This window comes from Vigna angularis, chromosome 2 (assembly GCF_016808095.1).
Source record: "Vigna angularis cultivar LongXiaoDou No.4 chromosome 2, ASM1680809v1, whole genome shotgun sequence".
Lineage (NCBI taxonomy): Eukaryota > Viridiplantae > Streptophyta > Magnoliopsida > Fabales > Fabaceae > Vigna > Vigna angularis.
This window is the reverse complement of record NC_068971.1, coordinates 47982055-48001899: the sequence shown is the minus strand read 5'-3', so window position 1 is coordinate 48001899 and position 19845 is coordinate 47982055. Positions and strand designations below refer to the sequence as shown.

The 19845-nt window shown below is 33.3% G+C and overlaps 3 protein-coding genes across 5 annotated transcripts; all 3 read right to left on the bottom strand.

Annotated features, from left to right (window-relative positions):
* Nucleotides 1-5022: 5022 nt before the first annotated feature.
* Nucleotides 5023-7555, bottom strand: LOC108328825 (uncharacterized). Its single transcript, XM_017562713.2, has 2 exons — nt 6733-7555; nt 5023-5923 (listed from the first exon to the last, which is right to left on the bottom strand). The coding sequence occupies exons 1-2, from the start codon at nt 6806-6808 to the stop codon at nt 5370-5372; spliced, it is 630 nt and encodes a 209-aa protein (XP_017418202.1). The 5' UTR covers nt 6809-7555; the 3' UTR covers nt 5023-5369.
* Nucleotides 7556-7844: 289 nt separating this feature from the next.
* On the bottom strand, nt 7845-11841 carry LOC108329469 (peptide chain release factor PrfB2, chloroplastic). Of its 3 annotated transcripts, none has more exons than XM_017563679.2 (8): nt 10414-11841; nt 10012-10224; nt 9848-9886; nt 9495-9596; nt 9132-9269; nt 8514-8818; nt 8281-8434; nt 7845-8164 (listed from the first exon to the last, which is right to left on the bottom strand). In XM_017563679.2, the coding sequence occupies exons 1-8, from the start codon at nt 10798-10800 to the stop codon at nt 8033-8035; spliced, it is 1470 nt and encodes a 489-aa protein (XP_017419168.1). In that variant the 5' UTR covers nt 10801-11841; the 3' UTR covers nt 7845-8032. The 3 variants fall into 3 exon arrangements, with proteins under 3 accessions (XP_017419168.1, XP_017419171.1, XP_017419169.1); XM_017563682.2 differs by having other exon boundaries at nt 8295-8434; XM_017563680.2 differs by lacking the exon at nt 9848-9886.
* Nucleotides 11842-11981: 140 nt separating this feature from the next.
* On the bottom strand, nt 11982-13259 carry LOC108329470 (universal stress protein A-like protein). Its single transcript, XM_017563683.2, has 4 exons — nt 12990-13259; nt 12690-12796; nt 12493-12611; nt 11982-12295 (listed from the first exon to the last, which is right to left on the bottom strand). Exons 1-4 carry the CDS (start codon nt 13195-13197, stop codon nt 12196-12198), a joined length of 534 nt encoding a protein of 177 aa, XP_017419172.1. The 5' UTR covers nt 13198-13259; the 3' UTR covers nt 11982-12195.
* Nucleotides 13260-19845: the final 6586 nt, after the last annotated feature.

Sequence of the window (19845 nt, the reverse complement as noted above, 5' to 3'; positions counted from 1 at the left end):
TCTATACAAAATTAGAATTCAGTCACAATTATAATTCTGAAACTTGCGAATAACTTATTGACATTATCTTTGTTCTATCAGCACTTGTTTGATAGTCCGACACAATATGATAACCAATCATATTTTATTTTAATTTAATATTTATTTGACCATAAAAATGAAAAATTTATCCAATAAATAATAATTGTGATTTCTCTAATCAATCAAATGAAATTTATCACTGTAGAAAAGTTTACTTTCGTAAATTTCTTTATTTTTCAAATATTCAAAAATTTTATTTTAGTTGCACATGTTTTTTAATACTTATATTGTTAAAGTACATTTGTTCGCTTTGGAATTTATACGATTTTCTCTTTTAAATTTTTTTGGATGATTGAAGGAAAAACAATATTTAAACTGATTTTAACTTTTGACTTCTACTTTAAGTTCGTTAAAGTATTATTTGTTTTTGAGTTTGAAACTTTTACCACAGTTTTATTCTTGTCTCACACGATTGAAAAAAAAAGTATTTAAATTAACCTCAAATCCTAAACTCTTTTCTTATAAGAACAAGTTGTTCATGTGTTTAATAACATTTAAATGTACGGTGAAAAATACCCTGTGATGAAGTTAATCGTATTCAATTTGTAAAATTGTTAATATAGAAATTTTGTAAAGATGAAATTTGTAATATGTTGGATGAAATTTTAAATAAATTCCTTATTACAGAAAAAAAATGAAATTAATTTTCCAACAACTACAGGTAAATTGTGTATAGATTAATTTGAAGAAGTTTTCTTGACTTCTCTAAATTTGTATTTCTTTACTTGTTAATTTTATAATTTATGTATAGATTAATTTGTAGACATTTTCTTGAGATGTCTAATTTTTTTATTATTTTACTTGTTAATTTTAGTTTATAAAGAAACTTATTTAATTTTATTTCATCTTTTCCCCCTAAAATAATTCAGAGAAAACTCATCCAAACCTTCCTTCATCCATCATCTTCAATATGTTCATCCATTATGGATTAGCCTTTGCTAAACAAAACATAATAGAGATTTAAGGGTTATACAATAATTTAAAATACTTCTTTTTTCCAAAAAATACAAATAAGTAGAAAAAGAATCAAAGAGTAATTTTAACATAATTATTTTCATCAGTTTTTAAAATCTAATGGTTAAAACTATCAAATAAGAAAATAAAAGTAACACAAACTATGCAATAATGAAAAGTATATATTAACAGAAAAATTTGTAACGTAAAATATTATCCTATAATAGAGTTTCTATTTTTTTTATTCAATTGAATTAATTATGTTGTTAATTTTTTTTTAATATTTTATCTCGTCATGTTACTTATCACTATAAATTAAGAAATGTATAACTTTGTATAATAACACATTTTTCAATAATTAGTCAAAATAAAATATTCAAACTACTTTAGTTTTAATGTATAATGACTAATTTTTATGTAAAGTTATTAAACCATTTTTTACATGTTGTAAGGTAAAAATGAACATTTCTTATTGCATCACTTTTATATGAACACCTATGTAATTACCATTAACACTTATCTCTGACTTTGGCACATTAAATGATGATAGGATTTGGTACATTAACTATAATATTGTTTAATATTGATAGCAAAACTTTATCTCAAATATATTAGCCTATAGACACAATTAAAACGATGGGAAAACATGTCACTCAGATAATAAAACAAATTAAACAACATGAACTTAAATACACAAAATTTAATTAACATTACTGAAATACCCAAATTTGTAGGAAACTTCAAACTTAATTAAGTCTAAAAATATATATTGGTTAAAATAATTTAAAATCTTGAGTAATAGTTGAAATTCAAATATTGATTGAGTAGTGTATGCGAGTATTTGTAAAGATTCAATTTTTTTTTTAAATAAAAGAAGTTGAAAATCAAATTTCATAAATTCTAAAAGAATACATTGTATCATAAAAGAGCTCCGTTATGTTGATTCATAAATATCTTATTGAAGAATTAATATATTGGTTCAGATTTTAGAGCAACCCATAATGTGAAAAATACTTCAAACTCTAGTTGAATTACTTTTCATTATAATTAATGCAGTCAATTCATAAGTGTTATTTTTGCATGATTTTAAAACGACTAATATTAAAATTAAAAAGTTATCATGCATAATATGCAAGATAAATATAAAAAACTTTTATATTCTTTTCCCTTTTTACCTGTCTTTAATTTTGCCATATTCCTATAGAATGATTGCATATTAGCTTGATGACTTTATACTATTAAATTTCTGGCTTTTTATGTCGTGTGATAATCGAATTTTGTGTCTTCTTTCATTTGTTGGACACGCGTGTCATGATTTGCAATTTTTTTTTTCTTTTACTCGATCACTTGATTTGATTCATATAAAATGTGTTCATAAGATAAATATTTAATTTGAATTCAGTAGAAAAAAAAAAGCCTTAAGTGAACCCTAAGGTTTTAAAATTAAAACTTTATAAAATTACAAAGTTATAAATTATTTTTATAAGATCCTTATAAAAATATTATCTTAGTCTTCACCAGTTAGTTGTAGTTTGATTCTATTCAACTTGCTTTTCTCCAGAATTGGTTGTAATTTGAATCATCGAGATGTTCCCAAGTAGCTAATCGAATTTATTCCCTTTTCAGAAGAAACCTTGTTTTGATAAGATATTTAGGGTTAATATGCACATATCCCTCATCCTTGTAATGAGTAACCATGCCATAAGTTGGATGCCATTGCAAAAATAAATAAATAAACCTAAAAGTACCTATTCTACACTTTAATATTCGGTTTCCATTACTTTTTTTTTTTTTCCATTTCTTGTCAATATTTTTGCCACTTATACAGAAAATGTCGTTACGAACGCTGTAAGGACACAGTATGGGCACTAACAAAAAAAAATAAATGAATCTGATAATGTTGACATTATGATGCAAAGATATATATATATATATATATATATATATATTAATATATTAATTTATCGTAATCTCGATTCCTTCGCTTTTCCCCCTCCATTTGAATGGTGCGAATGAGACGTTTTCATTCCCTTTATTTCGTGCAAGCAATTTTCATTAATAACGCATTGCCTTGTACGGTTGAAGATTAATTTCTCTCGTATTGCCTTCCTTACACGAAATAAACAAATGGTTTTTTCTCTTTTACTTTAAACAATGAATGACGCAAATGAAATAATAAAAATCTACCAACTGAGTTATTGGAGAATTAGCAAAAACGTAGTAATTTTTTATATGATAGATTGGATCTAAATTCAAGTACATGATTAGTGATGCATGATGACGCACGATGGTTATATTCTTCCCCAGCCGTCCATGGGTTTTGGGGACCTCTGTGGCTGAGAAATTGAAAACTGAAGGAAGTGGTTCCTCAGATATAGACATCAGATATAGATGTCTGGGGTGGGAATAGGGTTTGGGAATGTGCATGAGTGAGAGATATTACATAAATCTATATTCTTTATTGCTATTTTAAAAATGTTATGGCTGCCAAATTGGCCACTTCCACTTCCACTGTAACGGCACCAAATGCGATTACTCGACGCTGAAACTAAAGCGGAATGGTGGAAATGCTTTTGTTTGTTCTTTTTTCGTGTGATTGGTGAGTTGAGGTAGCTTTCGGTTGGTGGGGCATGAAGAAAGTCAAATATACTTGATAATTTGTTTTATACAGTGAGATGTGTGGCAGCCACAAGAAGGCGTGTGGCTGAAGGAGCCACGCAACACTGCTTCTGCTTCATTCGTTCCTTTCATCATCAACTACCCACGCAACCTCTCACCAAAAATTAAACGTAGAGCTTTCAAATACTTTCTCTCAGCATCACAGATTCCATAATTATATGGATATTTTTTTATGGTTTGAATATTTTGCTTCTATCAACCCATGAAGGTGCATGCACTGTAGCTATAGAGTGGTAAGGAGGAGCGGATGCACGTTCGACGAAGGAGGAAGAGACTGCTCGGCTTTCAACTGTGGAGATTTCTTTTTGAGGAGCAGAGTGATTTCCAAACTACAGTGACGTTGACCAGGGAATCAATATTATTCACAAACAAATTTATTATAACACAATAAAAAATCATTTTTCAAGTTGTTTTTTATTTTGTTTTATTTTTGTTAAAGAGTAGTATAAACACTACCATTACTTTTACAAAAATAAAATAAAAGTATAACGTAATTTCAAAAAGTTTTAATTCTTATTTATAGATTTGTTGCCACTTAAGTGATGGCTTGAACAAGGAGAATCACCATTATATTTTTTAATTGGTTTATCGTTTATCAATGCGATGGACTTAATTGGAATTTCTCGCTCAAGCTTCGTTTGGTCGTTTGAGTGACCATTTTTCGTTTACCGGTATTATTTTAATTATTTTGATGTTGTTTTAATTTAGTTTTAATGGGTGATTACTCTGATAGTTAGATTAGGTATTTGAATAATAGGTTAAGTGTTTTAATCTAATTAAATTAAAGCAAATATAATTTGAGTAGCATATGAACGAGAAATTGTTTAACATTAGAAAAACTTTGTTTCTGTTTAATTGAAATCAAAAACTTGATTTGTATTGTTCATCTTACTTAAGCAAGTGATATATATTTTCATCAAGTATGACCATATAAGTTCATGAGATTTTGTTAAAATATTATTAATTAGTAATATATAATTTTAAATAATTAGATTTTATTAATTAGTAATACTATAATTATTAATTTCTTAATTATTTTAGGCCAATGAGGTAAAAGTTAAAAGAGAATTAACAGACAATTCAACTTTAACAGACAATCTTGTCATTATTGAAGAAACATGACCTGATAATTTTTCTCTCTCATGTAATTAAATCTTATCATTCAAGAAGATGAAAGAATGTGAGTCAAATACTATCATTTCTTTACATAAATTATCTACCCTTAAGAATCCTTATATTCAATGTTAACAAATATGATCGAAGGTTGACCAAGAAGTTAGAAGGGAGAAGCATAGTGCAATGCAATATAGAGGAAGTACATTTTATAAAGTGAAACAAGTGCACAACATGTTCGACAGTTGGGCCTGCTTTATACAGTGCTATTTTTTCTTGTTCAATTATGCATGTTTTGAAACATAAGATTGGAGCATAAACGTTGAAGAAAATCCAATTTAACAATGTTGTAAACTTGCGACTTTCATTTCACTTGAGAAACTGTAGATATTTAGAAGTTTTGGTAGAAAGTAGATTCAAACATTGTAAGCTTTCCATCTAAAAACATAAACCGAATACGTTTGACGTAAAAAGAAAATATTGTTTGTTCATAATTAATGTTGTTGTTGGTTAGTTAACTGAAGCCACTTAAACTTTTCTTTCTAGAGTCGAAGAGAATGCAACAAGAAATGAAGTCCATTAACGACATCGTATAGCATTAGCCCTACTTTACCTCCAAACCAACTACCGGTGTGACTTCCGACAAGGTAACCAAGTCTCCCAAGCTTTTGCTCCCCAAGGAAGCCTCCAGCATAAGTTCCAAACAAAGTGCCACTTCCCCTACAGAAACCCTCCATGAAAGTACCACCATAGTACACAGATTCAAAAAAATCCCATCCTGAAGAGATCATAGGACCCAATCTGTGTTTGGCGTTACGAGAAGCCAATTTTGCTGCCTTTTCACCTTCTTTCTTGGCATATTTCACAGAAGCACTTTGTGACAATCCCTTCTTCACAACATCAACAAGTGCAGATTGAATTGCACCTTGCTTTGCTTTTTCAACACGAGCAGCTCTGATATTGTAAAAGTAGAGCTTTGCACCTTCCTTCACTGTACATGCTAACGTTCCAGAAGTCATGTCAAAGCAATTTAAGATCGTAAACTTCCCACTATGGGATGATGCATTCTCACCAACAAGTTGTCTGCATTGTTTAGCTAAAACAAGGAGCACCGGGATATTAGTAAATAATGAGCAACAAGCTCAACCTTAGCAATTATTTGTTACTACTGATGAGTAAGTAGTAAGAAACTGGTTAAGGATGAAAACAAGTGTACTTAAACTGGTTAACCATGGAGATTACATATTGTATCTCTCCAAAATCCACCACATTAATGATCACATATAAAATTAAAATATGCACATAATACTCAAAAGAATCCATGATTAAGAAGACATTTTGTCTCAATTTGTAAACTTTCCAAATTTAACTCAGAAATATTCTAACCTTTGATGTGAACAATCATGATAGTCCCGACAATTGCTTAAGAATTTTTTATCAGTAAAAACAATATTTATCAGTTAAATAACTTTGATCAGTATAGAATTATAGACTCTTAGTATTTCACAATCCATATTTGTAAGAAAAACTAATTATGCAAACTCTGCCAGATTAAGATCAGAACCAAATTGTTCACGAAAAATTAGTAAGCAATAAATATTCACTGTCCAATCGTGCCAGATGCAAGATTACGAGTAATTGACATGAAATTAATATAAAGGGATCCGAATTTTTTTTCTGTTTTCCTTCCTTTATTCTCTACACATTAAAACAAAGTAGAGATGCAATGATCATTGATGTCTGATACATTTTTGAATCTCATTGATGTCTGTGACATTTTTTAATCTCATTGATGTCTATAATTAGATAACATCAATCTCAAAGGCTTCAAAAAAAGAAGAAAAGGAAAATCAATTCTAGTCACATAAACAGAATACATAGAATAGGAAATGAAAAATTCGGTACCTGTGACGCTAAAAGCAACGATGGCAGTCACTATGGTTAGAAATCGAACTTTCTTCTTCTGGAAAGCCAACGGCATGGCAGTAACGGAAAACGAAATGTAACGAATTATTTGGAAATTATTATAAAGTAAACAATGATAAATTAAAGAGGCCTTCAAATGCAAGCTTCCAAGAGAGAGAAAATCTTAACGATAGATTCTTGGTTAGTTCAGGTAAATTATTGCTAGCAAGAGAAAAAGGCTTTTGCGGAAGTACACAAGGTTAATGATAACGGGTTGTCTAATCGGCCCAATTACACTGTTTAAAGCGGGCTTGCTTTAGGTCCAGTCTTAATTATTAGGACAACATTAATGTAAAATGCACTAAACAATATAAGTCTCGTTTTTTGTTTAATGGGGTCTGTAAAAGGTTTATGTAATAATAAAATGATACTAAATTAAAACTTTCTGTTTAATTATATTAACCTTACAATTATCCTTGTTCTATTTTTTTTCTATCACAATATCATTAAAATTGTTTCATTTTTAGCCTATAATTTTATTTTATTTTATTTTAAAAAATTATTGAATGCACACCACATGTTATATTCTCTTCTAGAAGCTTTACCTTCATCCTTTAACATTCAATCAATTAAACTTCCATAATGTAGCACCGATACCACTGGATATAGTGATTGTAATATCTAAGAACAGGATTAGCAAAAATATTATTGCAACTTAAAATTTCGAACATCGAAAGAAAGAAAAACACCGAAGGAATTATTTGTTACAAATTTGTCGAAAATAACTTCCTCCAACTGAGATTAAATAAACAAAAGGTACTTGCAGTTAACACGGTTAGACTCATCAGTATGGCAAGAGAAAAAACACAAATTCCAGTAAAAAAAATCATACTATATTCCCAGGAGATAAGAAGGATGCAAATCTCACGTACCATCTGCTAGTGTCATATGTGTAAATAAATGAATCTTAAAAATAATCATGGTTTACTGCATCAAAGGTCATTGGGAAGTTATCCGACTCCGCAAGGCAAATAATATCATGCTTTTAGCTTCATACTTGCACATTCATAATTCAGTGATATGCATTTGTCACGGAAATTTGTCACGGAAAGTATACCATAGGAAGCCAAATATGCTTCCTGACATTCTAGGATAAACCTTAATGAGGAACGACAGTTACCGAAAGGACAGAGGACTTAACCTCGGTCTCGGAAAAATTACAGACTGAAAATGCACAAACATATATACCCATTTCAGCACTGAGTATGCAAATGCTGCCATAGCTGAGAATTTAATTGATTTAAGCATCATTATCTTTATCCAAAGAAGCTGATAGATAGCTCAAGATGAATCCGTCTAGATCGCCCTCAAGGACGGAGTCAGGGTCTGAAACCTCATAGTTAGTTCTAAGATCTTTCACCACACGGTAAGGCTGCATTATATACACAATATAATATTAGTTACAATTATAATTAAGACAGAATGCCTAGATCATGACAGACTGCTAAAAAAATGGGAAGGGGGAGACATGTACAATCTCCAACCTACATGGAGAACATAACTGCGAATCTGACTGCCCCACGTTATGTCAGTGAGAGACTGTGTATGTTGTGCATTCAACTGTGCTTGCCGTGCCATCTCCAGTTGGTCTAACCTTGACTGAAGCACAGCCATGGCTGAAGCCTTGTTCTGATGCTGCGATCTGTTTTTAAATCATACCCAAAATCAAAACCTAAGAACACAACACAATCAATGCGTGAATATGAGGACTAATTTCTTACCTTTCGTTCTGACAAGTTGCAGTAACTCCTGTGGGAATATGAACTATTCTTACAGCGCTCTCAGTTGTGTTAGCATGCTGGCCACCAGGACCACCAGCCCGAAATCGTTCGATTCGAAGATCAGATTCATTAATCTGTACATGGGTAGATCCATCACCTAGGATTGGAATCACTGCCACAGCAGCAAATGAAGTATGTCGTCGCTTATTGCTATCAAAAGGTGATATGCGCACCAGCCTGTGCACCCCTATTTCTGCTTTGGCATATCCAAATGCAAACTCACCATCTACTTTAATGGTAGCTCGCTGAAAAGGCAAGTAGACCCATATATTCAGAAACTAGCAATCCCCTTCAATAGAAAATATAGCATAAGGCAAGAAATGTCAGAGCCAAAATCTATGTTGAACTAGAGGCTATAAATGGAAATGGACTCCAATTGGGAATCTTGCTTGTAGTTTAAATGCTATCCAAATTAAGCAACACAGAACATGACAGTTGAAAATCAGAAATAATAGTCAGATTAGAGGGAGGTGGTCATGGGTCATGCATGCAAGACTTTGTGGAAAATTGTAAAATAATTTTAAAGTAAATAATTCTGAAGATGGTATGAAGAAGAACCTTGATTCCTGCAATCTCACCAGGCATTTCATCCATTAAAGTTACTTTATATCCACGCCGCTGTGCCCATGACTTATACATCTGCATGACCATTGATGCCCAGTCCATACTTTCCGTACCCCCAGCCCCAGCTTGAACCTATATTAATTATATAATAGTAAGCTTCAAAAGGCACACTGATTCACAACCACAGCCCAAGTTCACTTCTTTATAATGAATAAGGAAAAAAATGTTAGGAATCTAGGATATATTGTAGTGCAGCATATCAACATCATGCTCTTAGACCTAGATTGATGGCTTGGGCATGAATAATAATAAAAACAGCAAGGCAGTAATAGAACATTTTAATTCTATGACAGCAACCTCAATGTAACAAGAACAAGAATCTTGCTCCCCAGCAAGCAACGCCTCTAGCTCTTTCTCTTTTGCATCTCTTCTCATGTTAAGCAACACTTTTAATGATTCCTGAAAAGGGAATACTCAATGCATGAATATATAAATCTGCACGTACTAGTAAGAAATGATCAATCTAACTCTTCTCAACAAACCTTGAAAGAGAATAAACTAGTTTTCAACATCAATATATGTTTCCTACAAATTAGATCTACCACATAAGACGTTCAGCCCTATAGATTTTCAGACATTGCAGTATGCTGTTAAACAATAGTGTCTACTTAAGTTTTCTTTCTTGAGATAATAAATTACCAAGTCCTCACCGGCTTAAATTTAGTTCTTTTATTCTCCTTATCGCCACTCTACTTTGCACACCAAATCAAAGGAACACAGGTCAGATTATTGAGCATCACAGCCTTTTGTATGTAAGACTATTACAAAAAAAAAAGGCGAATACATGCCTAGGATAAGATGAGCGAGTCCCCACCAATTCCAAATCCGCATCATTCTCTTCGCGGGCAAGCTTTATCATGTCGATATGCTCAAGTAGTTCTTGTTCCAATGCATTTACTTCTTTCATTTTCCCCAGGAGCGAACCATGCTCTCGGCTTATTTTACCTGCGCGCACCGGATCATCCCAAAGGTCCTCCTTACCCAGCTGGAATGATAACATATCCAACCTCACCTTCAATTTTTCCCACTGCCACAACAACACATACGATCAAGTTCTAACAACCCAAGATAAAAAAAAAATTGGAAAACAAAACAATCACACTTATGCCCTAAAACAAAGACCAATCAATAATAATTAGTACATAACTACTTAATAAGTTACTAAGCAGTGATTAAACAAAAGCACGTTTAATTTAAGAGAAAACAGGGTAGTTACCTGCAAGCGGCGTTTGATCAAATCAATAGATTGAGCTATAGCGGTGGCATGACTCTTCCAATTGCCTTCGTTTTCGTCTAGAATGTTCCAATTATTGGCCAGAATTTGTTGGACCGTGAGCCCATCAGAGGTTGAGGCCTCAGAGGCGGCGGCCTCAGAGGCCCAAAAGCGAATTTGGAGAAACGCGTTAGAAAAGCTGAAACTTGGGATCGAATTTGAAGCGAAGCAAGGAGTGGGTTTCTGTGGAAGGGAATGTGATGATTGGCGACACCAAAACCAGCTTGAGTAAGCCAGAGTGTGATGCGACTCGAACGAGTTTCCGACTTGTTTGTGCAGAAACAGGGATAAGGCCTTAGTCCTAAGGGATTTTCGCAGTAAACGTGACATGTTGTAGCCCTTGTGTATTACAAAACAATGTAAACAGTGAAACTAACAAGTCTACGAGGAGAAGAAAAGAAACAGTACCCCACCTTTCAGCTTCGGGAGCACTCTACGAAGACGATGAAGATGCTAATGCCAACGGGCCTGACCCGTTTAACACCTTGATTTGTATTTTCATCATTATGGGCCTACCACAGCGATGTGAGTGTTTCTTTCTGCACAACCCCACATTTTTTCCTACACACTCACATATTTTAAAAATCTCAAAATTATTTTCTATATTTCAAAAAAATTTATACTCCACTTCTTTTTTTTCAACAGAATTAATTTTTTTTTCTTCATTTTTTGAAAACTTTAACAGATTTCAAATTCTGTAAAAAAAATTATTTTTAGAATATGGAAATGCAGGAAAAAAACACTCTAACGATTTATGTCAAGTAAACCCAATTATTGGGAGTAAATGATTGTTGTTTACACTCATTCTTTTGTTGATATACTCATTTTTGCATTTCTAAAAAAATTCTAAATATTCTCTTTCAGAAACTAACCTCAGGGAATAATTAATAATACCTTCTAAAAAGTAATCTCTTTTCACTTGTGAAAACTAATTATTTGATCTCTTTGTCTCGTTACTGCAGTGCTTAATTTTTTCAAAAATTATAACATTTTAATGGTTTTTTTTAACAAATTTCAAAATTGTTTAGTGCCTAAAACTCATTCTAGAAAAAGAATTTTTTGATGATTTTGCTTTAAAAAAGAAGCCAAACATCAACGTATTTACAATGCCGTATTTTAGAGAACTGTAAACCCCCTTGTATTAAATACCTCCTAAAATTTAGGTGAAATGAATTGTAATTCAGCTCTCTTTTAGAAACATTTAAAAAAACTAGTCTTAAAAACCCACAATAGAAGATATACTTTAAGAAATAAGAAAACAATCATTACATTTTCTTTCTTATATATATTTCTATTTCTGACAAATTCTACTCGTAAAATTCAAGTTACTTAAATAGCATTAACATTGTTGATAAAAAAATTCTCACAAAAGATTTTTCTTTCAAACTAAGCTTTACATTTAAGGGATGGAAAACGAACATCATTGCTTCAGAAGATTCTTGGTAATATATAATTCGAGTTAAAAAAACTAGTTATTACCCTTATCCAGATTTTTGAGGTTAAGTGACCAATTTTCTTGCTCAAACTATATCAGACTTGCATTCACCAGTAGCCCACCAATGGTCCGAATTTATCCAAATCAAGACTCTACAAGCTACGACAATCACAGTTCTCAAAGATATTTTTGTCCAAGACAAAAAATAAAAGCCTTTACGTGAAGCTTTAACATCAACCACATGACAAGATCTTCTTACAAAAAGCTACTCTAAAGGGAAAACTGACATATTAGTTCCCAGAACCTGCATATGGTTTTCGCTTCCTCACAATCAGAACTGGGCACTTCACGTTCTGGGAGCAGTATTCGCTCACACTATCAAAGAAAGCCCTGAAATTCAAAAAAGGAAACCTCAATTTGTTATACTATTCAAACATAAATTGGGTACTAAGAAGGCTCGTGCATCGCAGAATGGTCAGAAAAAGTCTCATTTATAATTTGCCTAATTGGAAAACATAATTCTGAAATATATACTCGACTTTTTTCGGGAGAAAACTCAGGCTTATTTTTATTTTGTTGCAGTTTACCTCTTCATAGCTGCATAGTCGTGGCTACCCATAACTAGCAAGTCAGCATTCAACTTCCGAGACATCTCACAGATCACGTCCTTTGGGTTTCCGCTCTCAATCTGTGTCTCCACCTTTACCTATTCAAGACCCACACGTAGACCAACAAGAATTAGATCAAGAACTGAGTATAATGATAAAAGAAGGAAGCAACATACGTTTTCAAGATCTTTACACATTCTCTTCGATTTCTGTAACACGCAATCGACCACATCTTGACTATACTTCTTTATGGCTGCGCTTGCTTCCGGAGAAAGCACATGTCCTGAAATTACCGATTAATCCACAAAAACTGAAAAACAGAAAAGTATGTAACAATCTTGATTGAGACGAACAAGACTAATATGATCAAGAAAATTTTCCTGAATAGGAAAAAATTAGGTATTGATATCAAACTTCAGAAACCTAATCAGACGAAAACTATGTTTGGTGACTGATCATTAAAAAGGAAAGAAAACCTGGTGTTTGAGGATCATCCATTATGCCTGTGGAATCAAAGGTGGCATAAGCGTCATGATGATGGGGCTTGACGTATAGAAGGATAAGGGTATCACTGGAATTCTGGAAAATTATGTTCTTGAGGCTCCAAGAAAGAGCATACATGCTCTCATCGCTTTCGTCCACGGCCACCAGGACCCGACGTTCCTTTCTAGATTCCTCACTCATTTCAAACTTTCACTAACACAAGAACAAAGGACAAACAGATATCACTGACTCATTACACTAACTCTTTCACCACTGTATTTATAATCCACACTAACCATGATTACAAATCAATTATTGCTACTATAAAATTTATTCTTTAGTTTTTCCTTCTTTAAAATTTAAAACAATTTTTAAAAACTTTATAAAATATTTGAATTTTTATTTTAATCTCGCTTTAAATATTTTTTAATTTTTATGTTTCCAAAATTTAAATCACTAATCTCTAACATTAATTTAAGATATAGATAAACAACATGTATTTTTATGTATTTTAAAAATTAATGCTGACACTAGGTACATAACATTAATAGACACAGAGCTTAATTAACGAAATAGTTTTTTTTTCTTTTTATTACTGTAACGTTTGTTGTGTAGGCGTACGGGTTTGGATATTATCCATTAAGAATCTGTTGGCGTGGTCAAAGTTTTGACTTCTGATTTTCGTTTTTTTATCTAGTGGGAGACACTCTTTGTCTCTATATTTTAAAAAAATAATATTAGTTATATAAACAAGTGATTGGTTTGTATCATATTATATATTTTTTAAAATTATGAATAACTGATGATAATGTGTTATTCTTATAAAATATTTTTTAAATCTTAATTATAATTAAAGTAAAATAAATTCTTTTAGGACTAACTAAGTGGTTTTAGTTTTAATTCTTATTTTAAGTTTGATTTAGATAGGTTTCTATTTATTTTTTTTAATGGAATCGGTTCTTAATGGTCAAGGATGTTATTAATTTTTTTACGTGTTAAACTGACCATTTCATTTTAAGACACATTTATTTATGATCCATGACACTTAAAAAATGATAAATAAAATGTGATTTTTTTCATTTTGTAAGTATGAAATTAGTTGACGAAACCTTCAATCACCAGAATTCTCAAGGATTGGGTAACTTCCACATAGATCTCCCAGGTGATTTGGTTTCACAATGAAGGGAGAATCGCACTTTTAACAAAAGGATTTGAGATTTGAAGGTCCTCATCTACCCAATGCAAGCATCGCCGCTGCTCGCCCTTACCGTTCGGATTTGTAGCCCAATTGGAGTCGGAATAAGTCTGAATTCGATTAGGATTGTTTGTAGGATAGAATAGACCCTGACCAGGAGCATCTTTTAGATATATGAGAATGTGAAAGGCGGCATTTAAATGAGGTTGACGAGGTTGAGACATCTATTGACTAATCTGCTGAACCATGAAGCTTATGTCTGGACGAGTATTGGTTAAGAAGATTAGTTTCCCAATCAAACGTTGAAAGTTTGTGGGATTAGGAAGAAGGTCACCAGTATCATCATTCAACTTGACAACAGGTGTGGATGGTGTATCAGTTGGTTGGTTTTCATGCTGTGAGGCCAAATTCTGATAAGATTTCAAGGCAGTATACTTACGTTGATTCAGCAAAGGACCTTGTTGTGATCGGGCAACCTCAAATCCTAAGAAATACTTGAGTTCACAGATCTTTTATACGGAACTCATCATTCAGATATTTCTTTACTTGAAGTATTAATTGGAGATTATTGCCTGTTAAGGCAATAACGTAAACCAAAAGAGCTATGAAAGATTGATTATGACGCGTGAACAATGAGTGGTCAACATTGCTTTTGAACAAACCCAAAAACAATTAAAGCTTATGTCAGTTTAGCATTCCACTGCCTGCTAGCTTGTCTTAATCCATATAAGGATTTGTGTAACCTGCAAACCTTATTGGAAGACGATGGTTGAAAGCCAATGGAAAGTCGCATATACACTTCTTCATGTCACTCACCGTGTAAAAAATATATTATCAACATCAAGTTGATGATGAAACCAACCATATGAGGTAGCAATCGACAATAGAAATCTTACTATAATAAGCTTGATAACAGGTGAAAACGTTTCAAAAAAATCAAGACCTTCTGTCTGGATGAAGCCTTGCACAACAAGCCTTGCTTTATGTCGTTCAATAGAACCACCAACACAATATTTGGTTCTGTAGACCCATTTACGTCACACAATCTTCTTGCCTGGAGGAAGATCAACTAGAGACCAAGTTTGAATTCTTTGAAGAGCTTGTAACTCAACTAACGTAATTAATTGTCCTCCAACACTCAAGTTTACTTGCATCCTTGTATGTAGTAGGATGTACACTAGCGCAGAAAGGGCTTTAGACATCTATTATTTTAGGTTTTTAATGTCTCTTCCTGATCCGATGTCTTTATGGGTAACGTTAATGGGACGTCAGACTCCACAAATCCGACGTCTATAAAGACGTTGGACATGCATTAACCGACGTCTAAGGGCACTATAGACGTCGGACATGGCATTAACCGACGTTTACTGCAGCTTGTGTCTTTGGATAGCGTAGTAGCACCTTCTTCCTTTGCTAGTTTCGTCATAGAAAATGTTGCGTCTTTTTGACCTCTTATGGCATTTCAACTGAAAACCGAATTTGGGTCCTTGCCCAATTCCATTCCAACCGGCAATGAAAACGAATACGGTGACATGAGAACTAGGCAAGGACCCAGGTTCGGTTTTGGGTTGAAACGCTATAAGACATCCAAAAGATGTAAGCTTTTCTTATGAGGAAACTAACAAAGGGAGAATGTGCTACTACGCTACCCAAACACACGAGAAAAACTGCACTAAAAGACAACGAAAACTCATTTTAATCGGTTCAAATGGAAGATAATCTATCAAAGACTAATTTAATCGAAGTAAAAGTAAGTTTAAACGGTTCAAAAGAGACAAAACGCACCTGAAAATGCAATGCCACGGAGAGAAAAGGCGAGAAGGAAGACGATGAAATGTGCGTAACCGCGGGTTCGATTTCTGATTTAACAGCAAACAAGACGTCGGACACAGAGGGCACCGAGGTCTATTCTCGCCTAGACGTCGGGCCCTCACTAATATGACGTCCAAAACAACTTTTCACCTACCCTGTCAGGTCATTTAGACGTCGGATGGCGGGATTAACGTCTATATGGCTGAAAAAAAGAACTTTTCATCTACCTGACATATACAGGTCTGTTAGGAGGGGCACAAACGTCTATATGGCGGAAAAATATGACTTTTCACCTACCTGTCAGGCATATAGACATATGTTAAGGGGGGTCCGACGTCTATAATATTATAGACGTTGGGGCCCCCCTTAACAAACGTCTATATGTCTAACTTATTTACGAAAATGTCATCGGTCAATAATTTACGTTGGTTATTTTGTGGTCCGACGTCTAGGGTGTGACGTTAAAGTTCAATTCTACACTAGTGGTAGAAACATATTTGGATGAAGAAACATTATGAAAATGATAGTCAGCCAAATAAGAGGGTGGCTTTTTAATTCGAGTAAACACTACTCGTGCAGTGGAATCCATGACTTGAATTTGATTAGAATGCAAGGAAGTATGATGTTGTGTTTGTGTTTTAATTGAATCATGTAATGGTATCTTAGAAGTGCAAGAATATGCAGGTGGTATGTCGTAATGTATCAGATTATGAAAAAATTTGTTGATCTGATATGGTGTTGACATTACCAAGTTGTGGCATAGTAGTATCATATGGAAAAGACGTCTTATAAAAAACAACATTCCTAGAAACCAAACATGATTTATTTTCAAAATCATATAAGATAAAACCTTTAGTGCCAATTTTGAATCCTAAGAAGATGCGTTTTGAAGCTCTTTTATCAAGTTTAATGTGTGCAACAGTGAGTGTAGTGCAACAATGAGTGTAGAAGCATAAGCTAAGCAGCCAAACTCACGTAAAAAATCTCACTCAGGCGAACTTCCATAGAGAACTTCATAAGGAGATTTGAGTTTAAAATAAGGAGTGAGAAGTCTATTAATGAGATAAGTTGTGTGCAGCAAAGGTCTAAAATTTTGAAGATAATTTTAACATTGAAAAGGTGTTAATGTTTCCTCTCAACAATACCGTTTTGTTGATGGGTTTCAACACAAGAAACTTCATGTAAAACACCTTTACTGGAGAAAAAATCATGAAGAAGGAACTATTTTCCATTATCGAATATGATTTTCTTGAGCCTATAACAAAAAATTGATTTTCAATTAAGGTAACAAAAGATGGAAGAACATTTTTACCATAGATTTGTTGTGTAAAAAATGAACCAAAATGAACCAAAGTGAATCTAGTGTAGTCATCCACTACAATTAAAAAATATTGAAAACCATCCATTGAAGTATGAGCTACGGTGTGATTGGTTTTCTTGCAATTCTCACAATATTTGTTGTTACGACCAGATGACTTGCTAAGAGAAGGTTTTATGTTAGAAGCAGAAGAAGACTCCATGACAGCATTAAAGACATTAAAGTCTTGAGATGACATGTTTGAAGAAATGCCAATAAATTTTCGTTCATGTTGAAAAATGAGAGATAAGGTCTTAACTGTTAGGTACAAACAAAATCCCACATCGGATAAAATAAGAGATGGAGATTGATTTATATACACATAAGATACCTCTATTGGTAAAAGACCTTTTGAAGTCGTACCAGAAACAAATCCGTGAGGACTGGACCCAAAACAGACAATATCTTACACATTAACAAGAGTGGTGTTGCTTCCCCCACCATTCATATGCTTCCTCCACCTTCCCACTATTTTTTTTATTTCAAAAATATCCTACGCATCCCATTATCTTATTGCAACTAGGCTTCCCAAACAGAATGTTGTAATTGAAAAATAGATTTTTTAAATTTTGATCATTTTTATAGCAAATCATACATCATAGGGATGAAATTAACTAAATAAGGTTTAGTTCATATAATTTAACTATTAATTATGTTTATAAAAATATTATTCCTAAAATACTTTTAATTAAAATGAATAATAAAAATCATTTAATTAAATATTTAAAACGGCAGTGTTAAAACATTATCAAATTAATTAAAAGATATATATAATTAAAATATATATATATATATATATATATATATATATATATATATATATATATTTGGAGAATAATTTATCATCTTTGTTTATTTATTACATTTGTGTAAAGCTGAGATTCTTCAATTCACCCACCGTCCAAACTCGAATGACTATCTCCTCTCCGCCGCTGCCATCGCACCTCCGGCACGCAAGCAGGTTCTCTCTTTCCCACTCTCTCAAATTATAAAACCCTTTTCCCTTTATGTGTATAATTGATTAAATGTTTAGCATGCTTATTGCCAACACACTGTTGTGATAAAGTTTCTCTTTTTTTTTTTTCCTTTCTGAAGACATTGAAAAACCTTGATTTGTCAGAGAGTAATGGAGGAAAAAGAGAATTTTTCTCCACCTCCTTCCCCTCAAGCGCCTCCTTTGCACCGCCTCCAGTGGCCTCTTCACGGTTCTCAACGGTTGACACGGCTCCTATCACAGGCCCCGGTGACTTCTATAGGGAGTTCGTGTTGGAATCCAAGAAGCTTTGGTTCCTGGCAGGCCCGGGGATCTTCTCCTTCGTGTCAAAGTATTCCTTCGGCGCCTTTACTCAAATTTTTGCCGGCCATATCGGAACGATCGAGCTGACGAAGCTTTGGTTTTTTTATTCGTGTCAAAGCTTTGGTTTTTATTCAACAATCGAACGGTTCCGATTCCTCGTTGCAGTCGCAGTCCACGGAGCATTCCGCGGCAGTCGGCAGGGTCTCCAGCAGTGGCGCGGCCGCAGCAGTGGCTCCCGATGCAGTATCCAGCGGCCATGGTAATACTGCCCCACATGCTGCCTCCGTAACACTATGCGCCGCTGCCGCCGTACATGCTTTTCCATCATCATCAGTACATGCCTTTCCATCATCATCAGTACGCGCCGCCGCACACGTTCCACACCAGCAACATCAGAACGGATCCAGCGGCCAGCAAGATTTCCTCTATCAAGATTAATCGCAATAAGCAAACTGGCCTAAGGGGTTATGGACGTGGATATCCGTCACGGATGTAAATATCTGTCACGTCACGAATGTGAATATCCGCTTTTAAGAAACAAACGCATATTCACATCCATTAATGAAGAGTAAAAAAGAAACGATGAGGTATATGAAGCGTGGTGGTGGAGGGAGTAACTCCCTCACAAGAGAAGGCAAGGATCCATTCACATTATTTGTTAACGGACCTGAGAATAGCTATCAGTTAATCCATGAAGAAAGAAAGAACACAACACAGCGATACATCTCAAGTTCTTTCCACGTAACTTTTAAGTGAGTATAGTATTCTAAAACAGAAGAATCTCCTTTGCAACTATGAATTTTGTCTTGTAAATTAGCTACACGAAATTTATCAGCATGGGAAAACCAATCTTTAATCGTTCCTTAGCAGCTGTTTCCATCCACATAACATATTAGAATAGTGCACGAAAACAGTTCATAAAAAAATATTTTCCTTGAGAAAAAGAAATGATATTGATCAACTCAACTGAGCTATACAGCTGACAGATGTTTTATACAAGAGAACGTAAAACGAAAAACAGAATAACTGATATTTTATACATCTTTAATAAAAAATATATTTTTTTTGTCTTTTAATTACCAAATTTAAAATAGTATTTTTATTCTGAAGCAATAATCTTTGTAAATGATTTTATCTTTTTATTTTTTACTAATTCAAGTCATAAAACTATTTTATTAAATTTACTTA

Bases quoted from the DNA above. Each gene is read 5' to 3' on its own strand.
- LOC108328825 (XM_017562713.2), bottom strand. From the start codon at position 6,808: ATGCCGTTGGCTTTCCAGAAGAAGAAAGTTCGATTTCTAACCATAGTG. The intron at 5,924-6,732 runs GTACCGAATTTT...TCCTTGTTTTAG, and splicing joins CGTTGCTTTTAGCGTCACAG to CTAAACAATGCAGACAACTT.
- LOC108329469 (XM_017563679.2), bottom strand. From the start codon at position 10,800: ATGTCACGTTTACTGCGAAAATCCCTTAGGACTAAGGCCTTATCCCTG. The intron at 10,225-10,413 runs GTAACTACCCTG...TTGTTGTGGCAG, and splicing joins TGATCAAACGCCGCTTGCAG to TGGGAAAAATTGAAGGTGAG. The intron at 9,887-10,011 runs GTGGGGACTCGC...TGTGCAAAGTAG, and splicing joins ATGATGCGGATTTGGAATTG to AGTGGCGATAAGGAGAATAA.
- LOC108329470 (XM_017563683.2), bottom strand. From the start codon at position 13,197: ATGAGTGAGGAATCTAGAAAGGAACGTCGGGTCCTGGTGGCCGTGGAC. The intron at 12,797-12,989 runs GTTTTCTTTCCT...CGGTAATTTCAG, and splicing joins GGATGATCCTCAAACACCAG to GACATGTGCTTTCTCCGGAA. The intron at 12,296-12,492 runs GTAAACTGCAAC...TTTGAATTTCAG, and splicing joins GACTATGCAGCTATGAAGAG to GGCTTTCTTTGATAGTGTGA.